This window comes from Capsicum annuum, chromosome 1, assembly GCF_002878395.1.
Source record: "Capsicum annuum cultivar UCD-10X-F1 chromosome 1, UCD10Xv1.1, whole genome shotgun sequence".
NCBI lineage: Eukaryota > Viridiplantae > Streptophyta > Magnoliopsida > Solanales > Solanaceae > Capsicum > Capsicum annuum.
This window is the reverse complement of record NC_061111.1, coordinates 252,059,358-252,071,668: the sequence shown is the minus strand read 5'-3', so window position 1 is coordinate 252,071,668 and position 12,311 is coordinate 252,059,358. Positions and strand designations below refer to the sequence as shown.

At 37.0% G+C, this 12,311-nt stretch overlaps 1 protein-coding gene across 1 annotated transcript; it reads right to left on the bottom strand.

The window, feature by feature from the left end:
- Positions 1-2,209: 2,209 nt before the first annotated feature.
- On the bottom strand, positions 2,210-2,768 carry LOC124899201. Its single transcript, XM_047413374.1, has 2 exons — positions 2,568-2,768; positions 2,210-2,377 (listed from the first exon to the last, which is right to left on the bottom strand). Exons 1-2 carry the CDS (start codon positions 2,766-2,768, stop codon positions 2,210-2,212), a joined length of 369 nt encoding a protein of 122 aa, XP_047269330.1.
- Between the last annotated feature and the right edge of the window lie 9,543 nt (positions 2,769-12,311).

Sequence of the window (12,311 nt, the reverse complement as noted above, 5' to 3'; positions counted from 1 at the left end):
TGAAGTCAATAAAGATCAGTAAAGAACAGAAAGGTTTATTCAATATCGATTACTTATGGAACTTAAGCAGAATCACAACCCATACTAGTTATTCACATCAAGGCTCTCATAACCCCAGTTATGGGAGATTAGCCACACATTTCCATGAAAGAACTAGAAAACATCATTGTATTGTTCATAAGAAAATCAAAGTTTATTTACAACGGTTACAAGAATATGTTCTTGAATCTTCAATAAGAATAAAATGATTGAAACCAAAAACTAATGCTCACTTCCCACAATATGCTCAGTTACAGTGAACTAGAAAACAGGATAAAAATGAAAGGTCGAGAACTAGATCTGGAATGTAGATTTCAAATCTAGCTTCCCAAGAAAAGTCAAAGATAGGTGAGAAAAAAAGAAAAACACTAAGCTAAGATGGAGTCTAAGACAATGTGTAAGATAATGTCTAAGATAAAATACAAAATAAACCCTATCACTTAGTATTTATAGGTCTTCAGAGCCCAGGGTTTCAGAATTTAAAATTGAGATTGCCGCATCATGTACGATGGTGAAGGTCGACGGTCCGTCACATAGCTGATGGTATGTCGCTTGGGACCATCGTAAGGTTCCAGTGCTGATGCTTACTTCTTGGCAACGATGGTGCACACCGATGGTACGTCGCATGTCCAACGGTCAGTCGCTAGCTATCGTCGTAGAGTTCCAATACTTTTATCGTAGAGTTCCAATACTTTTATCTTCTACTTAGAAACGATGGTGTCTTTCGATGGTCCATCGAATGTCCAATGGTCCGTCGCATGGGACCGTCGCATGATTTTACTGGCCTGGTCTTCTGCTTCTTGGCGATGGTACCGACCGACGGTCCATTGTATGAGTGACGTTCTGTCGCTCACATCGTCGCAACTGCTTTCCTCTTAATTTTGCCCATTTTCCTAATTAAATCATCCCACTTAGCATTTTTCCTGAAAACACTAAAATATAAAGTCAAATATAACATTATTTGCTTGAAAACATGTATTTATCTTTCGAAAAAGGCCTAAGATGTTCCGTCAAAAGCCGGAACATCAATTTCAAATATTTCCCAATAAGTTCATAAACTCCAATTCATCAAAAGAGAGGGGTTTCAATAGTAATGCTCTGAATCAAATCTTCAATTTCATACATATACATATAGGTATAAATCAATTTAAGGGGTAAAGCCTAAAGGCCAAAACAACCATATCATCAAATCATCCATGATGCATAATTGAAACATAGATTCCAAAACCCCTTTATAAATACATTCTTGATAAACTTTAAAATCATGTTCATGTGCTTCAACAAGCTTATGTAGTTTTTAGGATGATCCCCACGTACCTTATATCCCTTAGGAGGAAGAGCGGAATCCAAAACACACCTTAGTTCTAGAAATTTTTGTCTTGCAAGGATGAGTTCTAGGTCTTAAAAGAGGTGGATAGGGTTTTCAATTGATGTTAAGGGAGTTATTTTTCATAAAAAACAACCTAAAGTGCTGATATGATGTTTTAATCTTGTGTTTGGAACATATTAGAATTAGTGAAAATGAGCTAATTGCCCTTGAAAATATGGATTTTAAAAGCTGAAACAACTGGGCATCGAAGCAATTGGCGACGCGGCACGTCGATGGCATCGATGAGATACCTGATGCATCACGCCCTAATTTCGCCAAGCCTCAGTACTTTTGCCTGGCAGTTCCTGGACAATTAACCAACGCGATGAGCAATGCCGCACGCTAAGATTGCATTTGTCCACTATTTTGGGACACCAAACAAGGTCTAATGTGGCCCGAAAAAATCTGAAACGTGTTCGGGAACACCTATTGACCTCCCGAATTAAGAACTAGCTAACATATTAACTATTGTGGGTCGAGAAGGTCAAAAATAAAATTGTCAAAGATTAGGGGCTAAAAAATGACACTCCTTTTACAATTATAGTATTTTCAAGTTGCTAGCCTCTCAAACACTCCTATTGGTGAAATCAAGTCGAATAGAACTACGGGGTGTTACATAATCCCCCTTTCGGATAATTCGTCCCCGAATGATAACGCAGAACACAAACAAGCACGATTTCAAGTATAATAAGGGCATAGAAAGAATAAGGCAAAGGTTGTACCTTCCATGCCATCACTCACTTGCTTAAAGAGGTAAGGATATCTAGCTCGCATGTCATCTTCTGATTCCTAAGTAGCTTCTTAAACTTTCTGATTCTTCGACAACACCTTCACCGAGACTATCTCCTTACTCCTCAACTTCCAGACCTGACGCTCCAGAGTAGCAATAAGTTCCTCCTCATAAATCAAAGAGTCTTTCACATTGACCTCCTCTACAGGCAACACTAAATAATGATCTCTAATACACTTCTTCAACATGGATATGTGAAATCGGATGGACAGAAGCCAGACTTGCGGGCAAGTCTAACTCATACGCAACCCGACCTATCCTTCTCAATATCTAGTATGGTCCTATATTGTGAGGACTTAGCTTTCCTTTCTTCCCAAATCACATGACTCCCTTCGTAGGGTAGACCTTGAGAAACACCCAATCACCAACCTCAAATTCTATCTCCCTTATTCTAACATCGGCATAGGATTTCTGTCGACTCTGGGCTGTTTTAAGTCGTTTTCTAATGATTTTCACTTTTCCCATTGCCTGATGAGTAAAATTAGGCCTAAACAACCACGTCTCACCCACTTCATACCGCCCTATCGATGACCTACATCTTCTCCCATACAATGCCTCAAAAGGAGCCATCTTAGTTTCCTATTTGGTTCAATTACGGGATGGAATATGGGTTTATCTAACTTAGTTCTTGCATCCCACTCAACGATATAGTTGTGGGGCTGAGTTAGATAATTGATTATAGGTTCAGAAGACCATAGTCTTGGTATCGACCCCGTGAACCAACAACCAAGATATGTACCCTAACCAATGAAGTTCTATAATACAGTATGATTGTTCGTAGTGTCTTAAACCCGGAATTTTCCCCAATTGATTGTCTAAAAACTTTAATTTACCACATAGTTTTAGTTTACTTAGTTATAACTCTCAAACTCTTGTGGTTATGTGTGCACTAATTTAATTTTAATAGTTGAAGTTGAATTTGATAGTTGCTAAACACTAGTGCCCGTGGGATCAATACTTGGCTTTCTTTAAGGCTACTATATTAGTTGTGTGTTTGTGGATGAGGCATGTGTATGCATATGGAGGGGATGAAGCATCTTTAAACTAGATGCATAATCTACAATTAACTTACTTTCCTACTTACCAAATTTTCTTACTATTAGTATAGGATTCAAATAAAACGAAACTGAGAGATTATATGATATGTTTATAAGAGAGGATTTAGGTAATATGATATACAAATTTATGATATGGAAAGTACATGTGTAAGCATGAGGATTTAGCATAATATACAATTAACTAACTTTCCCTCCATTTTCAAATCCCTCCAATTATCAAAATCCACTCCTCACTACATAACTTCCAACCAACTCTCCAAATTGCAAAATCCTTCAAATTTTAGTAACAAAAGACAAATATTAATTTGCTTTCCAAAAGAAACAAACCTATTTCTTGATTTAATTTTCTATATATACCCCTTCCTATATGTTGTTTTCCTTATCATTACAAAGAATTATCTTGTCTTAAAAAGCCATAAAATCCCATTCTTCACACAAAAATCTTGTTTTTCTTTCCAAAAAAAAAATAAAATCTTGATTTTCATCATTTTTTTGTTGCTTTTATTTCCATGGATACCAAAAAGAATTAGCACAAACTTGCTAAGTCAGTTGATTCCTTCAAGGATTTGTTTGGTTCGCCTCACAAATCAACTGATGAAATTCCAAAAAATGATGTTTTTTGGGGAAAAAGAAGATTCCAAAAATGCAGAATCTTCTAATTCTGATCCTTGGATTGATAGTTCTACTATGGACTTAGAATGGTTTGCTGATGATAGGCCAATTGATGCTAAGCCCATTGCATCAAGTGAGCCCAAATATGATTTTGAGGTCAAGCCCATTACTAAGCCCAAATATGGTTTTGACGTTAAGCCCATTACTGAGTCCAAATATGATTTTGAGGTTAAGAACATTTGCTCAATTGAGCCCAAATGTAATTTTGGGGTTAGGCCCATCCAATCAGTTGGGCCCAAATGTAATTTTGAAACTGAGCCCATTGAGTTAGTTGGGTCCAAGTCTAATTTTGAAGCAAAGACCATCAAGTCACTTGAGCCAAAGTGTGATTTTGCAAGAGAAAATGAAGAAAATAAACCTGTGTGGACATCTAATGTGTTAAAGACTTACAAGGAATGGACTTTAAAAACTTTTATCATTAAGTAAACAATTTTTTTGTAGCTTTTAACCTATACTTTTAGTCAATATACATAAATTATAGACTAGTTATATATGAATTATAATATGATATACATCTGGGCAACTACTTTTAGTTCGTTGTTATGGTCTGGGCTAGCTTCGTGCACTACGACTGAATTTATGTATATTATGTATAACATCTCAATCAAACCAAAATATCAAACTAGTTATATTTGTATGTAAGACCGCACAAAACTTTGCATTTAAATTGACCTCGTTTAGCTCCTTGAAGCTCAGTAGAAGGTCCAACACAGAGAAAATTTTAGCTAAGTGTTCAACACTAAGTCTCATTTTAAGATTTCAAACTTTGGGGATTTATTTGACGACCTTCCCGACCTCCGTCTTTTAATTTTCAAGTTGCGTTGCGATGGGGGAAGGTCGTAGTACAACTCGGGTGAGTTTCAAAATTTTCTAAATCCGTTTAGGGCTCGTTTCGATTTCTAACCAGTAGCCCGAGGTGATAGCAGGGCGCTGCCCAGGCTTTAGCACCGCTCTAGGCAGGGTGATGCCCTGGAACTCCGGTTCTTGCCCAAATTTCTGCAATTCCAATTTGTGTTTCCAAGGGTATTATGGTCAAATCCCACTACTATATAAGCCAATTTAACACAGAATTCATGATATTTTCACCCAAAAATATTAGTTTCTCTCAATTTTCTTCAAGAACAAGACCTAGGGTTCATTGCTTAAGAACCAAATCATCAAAGTTCCTCCGTGAATCTTTCAAGAATCATATAGCAAGATATGGGTTGTGTTGATTCATGGACTCCTTTCGTCCATGAAGCTCAAGAACCCTATTTTAAAATTATATATCATGATTTTCATGTTATGACTTGATTGTTGATCATGTTTATGTGTCGAATGATTCCAAGATGGAATCTTTATGAGTATTTATGAAACTAGGATGACATGCTAGTTTAAATATATGAATGTTGGGTGGTTTGAATTGTTAAATTGATGATTTCACCTTTGCGCTAAATTGTGCGTGTTTGATAAAACGCTTGAAAGAATAGAAATCATGTATTATAACCCAAATATGACCTTAATGTTACATGCTTGCAATTCCCTTATGTTTAAATAGTTTCCAGCTATCGTATTGAAAAGTATATGTAGTCGGAATGCCCATGATATTAGAACATGAGATTTATGACTTGATTATAAGCATTCCCATTCATGTTAGACATTATAATAACCATGTACTTCATGAAATCCCTAATTTATTGTATTATGGATTGTTGATGTTGGTCAAGTATTCAAGAAAGTCATGCTTTATCAGTTTCCTTTTATCGAGTCCTGGGGGTACTTGTACCCAAAAAATATAGTTGTGTGCCTAGATCCATGTCATGTTTTCACGATACTCTCAGTCGAGCCACGATCTATAGAATTCAATCAGTCATGTGACTTAGGAAAACTCAAAAATATCAGCAGTCTCAGTAGTTCAATAATCTCAGTGATCTCAGTAATCAAAAATCTCTGTAACCTTAGTATTCCCAGAAATCTCTATAATCTCAATACTCTCAGTCAGTCATAAGATTTACATAATATTTTCATCAGTCAACAAAATCCAGTAAACTCAGTGAACTCGGTTCAACTCAGCTAAACAATACCATTAGTATTAGTTCAATTACGATAATCCTAGTATGAACAAGGAAATCAGTTCAGTTCAGTTAATCAGTTCAGTGTCTTTCAGTTAGGAGTAGGATTCTGCACCGAGCGAACCTAGGGATGGGGGCTCACCTTCTAGATAGGACTAGATCCCTAGAAGCAATCTCTAAGTTCCAAAACTACGTAGCTAGCATAGGTATGAGATGTCACCCATTAGATTGGACTGGCATACTCAGGGATCGCCTACTATTACGGGACTGCTCTCAAGGGTCATCCGCTAGATTAGAACTGACTCCACAGTCGTTGTCTTTACCAGTGGTGCAGTACTGACACCCTTCCAACTAGGGTTACAGGTTAGACCAAAGACTAGCTAAAAAGGGGAATGTCGGTTAGATGAATACATCCCACAGTTTCAGTTACAGAATCAGGACTGTCTGATACAGTTAACTCAGCTCAGTAGTACATATTCAGGACTGTCAGATACAGTCAACTCAGTTCAGTAGTAAAGATTTAGGACTGTTAAATATTGTCAATCCTTATCATTATAAATAGACTCCGGTATCACCCACTTGACTGGATTGATCTCAACTATGGTTTATCAGTATCAGTATTATAAGATTTAGAGATCACCAGCTAGGTAGGACTGATCTCAGACTAAGTCAAACCATCTTTATTATCAGTATACTTAGAGATCACCCACTAGATAGGACTGGTTTCAGATTCAGATACTCTATACAATATGAAACTCAGTTAGTTTTATCATAATCTAGACTGTTAGATATAGTCGCTCAATAACAGTATCAGTTATATTAATTATCAAAACTCAGTAATCCTGTTATCACGATCTCAGTTACAGTTGTTATGTATTCATGCATATATTTCACGTTCATGTTAGACAGTCAATTAGTATTATCCATGCATGTGAACCCTTGCATTTAGCCTACCTCATATGTATACTCAGTACATTCAGTCATACTGACGCATTTATGCTTGGTGTTTTATTCTATGCTATTAGTTCAGAGACACCAACTCGAGATCCAAAGCAATAGTAGTATTCCAGCTTCTAGTACTCAGCAATTAGAGTTTTAGCAGTGAGTCTTCATTCTCTGAGGACATGATATTATTTTATCATCTCAGTATTTAGTTTTTTTCAGTAGTGGAGTTAGTCGGGGATATGTCCCATCAACTCTTTACTCAGACTGTAGAGGCTGTTAGACTAGATGCAGACTAGATTCAGACAGTTTATTTCAGTTGTTTTGGGTCTTTCATTCCCCACTCAGATGTAGTATTTTATCAATTTTATTATAATTTTGAACTTTATGGCCTATCAGTTTATGTTTCCGCATATATATATATATATATTATGCAGTGTACAGGTACCGATATTAGTCATGGTTTATCTTGTGGTCCGTCGGGGACATGAGCACCATGTAGAATTTCGAGCACTAGGCTCGGGCCATTACAAACTTAGTATCAGAGCCAGGTTCAATAGTGTCCTAGGAAGTCTGAAAGTCGCATCTAGTAGAGTCTTGTACATGGGTGTGTTGCGCGCAACATTTATGTACAGGAGGCTATGATATGTTTTAGGAATAGTTTCCTTTCTTTCAATATTCATGTCATGCCAATGAGTATGATCTCAAAGTTAAACTCTCAGTCTAATGTGTTTCTCCCCTTGATTTCAGAACATTTCTCCCAAGAGAAGAAATCAGCCAGCCTCTCTGCCCTAATATCCTTTAGGGGAACATGTGTTTCATACGGAGTTCAGAGACACATTCACTACCCTTGCTCAGTCAGTTGTTGCTCAGAATGAATGACCAACAGTCATTCCGGCCAACCCAATCGCCAATTCAGTTGCAGCCAGGATTCCAAACTTCACCCGTATGAATCCTTTATCTTTCTTTAGGTCTAAGACAGACGAAGACCCTCAGGAATTTCTTGATCAGGTTTAGAAGGTGACAGATATCATGGGGGTGACTACTGTTGAGAGTGTTGAGCTAACTGTATATTAGTTGCAGATGTGGCTCATACTTAGTACAAGCCGTGAAAGTCAAAAAGGTTAGATGATGAAGGTCCTATAGAGTGGGAGGAGTTTTTCACAACATTCTTTGATAGATTCTTTCCCAGAGAGCTGAGGAAGAATAAGTGTCACGACCCAAATCAGGGCCTTGGCCGTGACGAGCATTCCTAACCATGAAGGCCCGAAACACCCCTATTTGTCTGATAATCATGCATATAACTCATATGATAAAAGAAATGCGGAAGATAAATAATATTATAAAAACATGGTCAAGAATCATATGAAATCAATAACGGGGAATAATGTCCCACAATCTCAACACAACATCTCTATAATTTCTGCGAAATCTCTACTACATGACTGAAACAAATATCTATCTGAAAACTGGGACAAGGCCCCTAGTAGACCCAAAACTACTAAAAGATAAATGAAACGGCCAGACAATCAGGCCTTCCAAAATATAGAAGGCTCACCAAGTGACTCTGCAATTCTACCTGAGAATCTACTGATTATCTGGACCCCTAGACTGTGTCTCCAAACCTGGGAGGGAAGGGGGTCAAAACAAAAGTACTAGTATGCATAGAAATAAAAAATATATAATATTTTTGCAAAATATAGGTGAGAGCCATTATAAAGCAGTTTCATATCCAATCATTTGAAAACACATAGGCAAAATGTAATAATTTTTCAAAAACAATGTAATGCAGCTGAGCTAGGTAGAATACCCTACATATCACAATTACACCAACTGTCAAACCTCGGTTACCGTCGAGATTAGAGTATAAGTGAGGGGAAGACACACAAGATCACACAACAGGGTGTCTCGACCCAATGGTAGTGCACAAGATCACAAAGCAGGGCTCCTAACCATAGTCCCAACTTGGGAATGACATAAAGTCAGGTACGCAAGATCACAAAGCAGGGTACCAAATTCCTATGTCGGCAAACACGGTTTCCAGCGATGAGCCCTTACACTGAAATGCCTTCTTCGGGTATCCACCTCTCTCATGTAAAATCAATGCATTCAAATTTCATCTGATTCTATCATATATCATATTTTGTAGGGTATCATCACACCCGACTTGCAAGCCATCAATATCACATCGTTCTTCTCATTCAGCCATTGTATTCAACATGTTTCAACACAAATAACCCTCTTATTTTCAAGTCAAAATCATATCAATTCTCAAAATATTTCATGTCATGCTTTTCAAGATGTTTTTAAAAAATTTACATCATATGAACATTTAAAACAAATTCAAATCAACAGAGGGATTCCATATAATTCACGCTCTCAAATTAACACCTTTTCGAAGCACATGCATATAAATATATAATATGTCAAATCACTTTGGAAATAGGCCTAAAGACTAAATCAATATTATAGAAATGTTCAAAACATGATTATATTAGTAGTTTCTAAAACCCCATTGTCAAACATAAATTTAAAGGCCCATGACATTTTAGGATAACCCCACGTACCTCTATATGCGAAGATGATAGGTGTTTTTTGAAGCCTACGTTCTGGGGATTCCAAATATGCAATTAGTTTCAAAAACCCACGGTTGAATCTTGAGTTGCTTGAGTTTTTATTTTGAAACCCTAAGGAGAGTTATTGAGCAATTTTGATGAATGAAGGTGTATTTTGGGGTATATGAGGACTGAATTTCGTGTTTATAGCTAAATAAGGATGGGAAAAGGACCATTTTGCCCCAAAAATGGAGTGTTTAAGTCACTTGAGTCGAATGTATGCGGCGCACACCTTATCGCATAATATAGGTTGTGTGGAGCACTATTTATCGCACACATTAGGTTGTGCGTCGCACACCTTATGGCATAAGTTAGGGTGTGCGTCGTACACCTTATGCTGCATGACACAATCCACTTTGCAAAGTCATAACTTCTTCCTCGGGTGTCTGATTTTTGCGAAATTGGTATCATTGGAAAGATAATTCGAAGGACTTTCATTTGATATATATTAGGCACTCTAATTCAATATATACAAAGTGTAATGACCGATTGAATTTGACCCAAGTTTTGGCGCTTACTAAAACTCAATAGATGGAAAATCTTTCAACTCGTCCTTGAGTTAGGGGACCTCTATGATCTCAATTCATGCTCAACTAGATTTATTCACCACATAGTTAATTAAAACACTATATTCACAATAGATTTATGGTTTTTGGAATGTGTACAAGTAGAAATGACAATTTATGTTCAAGTCTGAGAGTTTGGGGTGTTACATTATCTCCCCCTTGGGATCATTCGTCCTTGAATAATGGGTAGGAACTTGTTAAAGCATTAAAGGTATGGAATAACACGGACACGACATGTCCTCTAATAAAGAATACACTGATCTGAAACATGACCATATGGCTGGAACTACTGATATTCTGAATTCTTATATCGGACATGCATATCTGATGCATGGAATACACGACTGAAGCTACTCATAAGCTGAGTTCTCATAATGGACATGCATACCTGATGCATGGATTTGTTACTGAGTTGCTCTCATGAATGCAGAACTGAAAACACTGATAAGCTGTACTTTTTCTATTGGACATGCATTGCTAATGCATGCATATCTGACTGAATTGACGTATGAACGTATCACTGAATACGCAATAATAACTTGTGCGGAGCTTGTAATAAGAATCTATGCATGCAACTGAATGGGGTATCTCCCCCTTGGGACCCTATGTCCCTTTATGAATGCTCAATTCACTAAGATGCTCAGAAAACTGAGGAGATGCACTAGGCACCTACAAATTTAATCATATCTAAACATCTGGAATCTGAATCTAGTACATGATGCATGAATTGAGCTATACTCGCAAATACTAGTATACTCTATCTTGGAATAGTAACATATCTGAGATTTTGGGTAGCATGATTAAATAAAGAGACGAGAAAACAAGTCATGTGAATCTGACTGCTAAACTGATTTGCTGGCCACATAGACTGAACTATACTGAAAGCTTATACTCAATCTGGAGTATCTCTTCAATACTCTCTCTAAAGAAGTTCTAGCAGTAATAGGGAGCTTCGAATCTTAGGTATGGATTACACAACACATCCAACTAAGGAAATCACAACATTTACACTACTCTGTAGTCTGGAATATAGACATGTAACTCATAAATAAGGATAGAATTACCAGGACTTAGTCAATGAGACTTCTTACTTTCAAGCTTAGCACACTTGTAGAGTATCCCTTAACTTACTATTCTCCATAATTACCATACTCATTGATTCAAGTTATAATCCTTATAAATCTTTCTACTAGTGTCTAAAGTAGCTTAAATCCTTTCATAGTGATCAAGCCTGATTTTAAATCACAAAATACAATATGCCACACCACGATACTAGTCTAAACCATATGATTCAGTCTTCTGTATCCTCTTTAGAGATCACACCCTAAGCATAACCTGCCTTACCACTTCAACGACCAGCTTTGAACTCTTACTATTGATTTACTAGAGCATATTGTGTCCCTTCACTAAAATCCCCACATTTCATTCAAGCCTATCTTTATAACCTCATATGAACTTCAAGGCAGACACCCGTAAATACATATTTAACATAGTCTCTAAACCATTGTCAATATAGCTCCCATGTGCTACCCCAAGAACATACACACACAAATTTCCACTAACCATCACATATATCAAAAACTTGGCCCTAGATCTTACTTCACACTTATGGTCTTATCTAAAAGAAGAACACTATAAAGCATGAGTACATGAGTCATACGCTACATGACCTCAATTTGGAGTTCATCACTTATGGAATGTGATTCCGACTACTGAATAAACTGTAACTCCTCATTTTGGAATCTAGAAGAGCACATGATTTTCTATCATATACATGAACACGAACTATGATCATAGAACTGAAATGTGAGGTATTAGTAGGTATTAGGATAACTGAAAAATACTGAGACTGGAATGGGTTGAGTCTCACCCTCACTTTCTGATGTTTTATATCATACTGGCATCACTACCAGAATCTGAGAGCTGGACTTGGTTACTTGTTCTATCATCTCCCCCTTGGCTTTAAGCCATCGTATTAATTTTGGGAGATCCCTTACTAGACTTTACACTTAACTACACTCACCACACTCTGGGGTCTAAAATATGACAATACGTAAAATTAATTGAACTTAATCCGAAAGACCACACATGAAAGTGGAAAGCCCACTGCTAATACTACCTTTTGAGATACACTCTATATTTTGATTGCCCCAATAGTCATAGTATAATACTATCACACTTACTAACTTTGAATCTTCAAAAGAAAGCT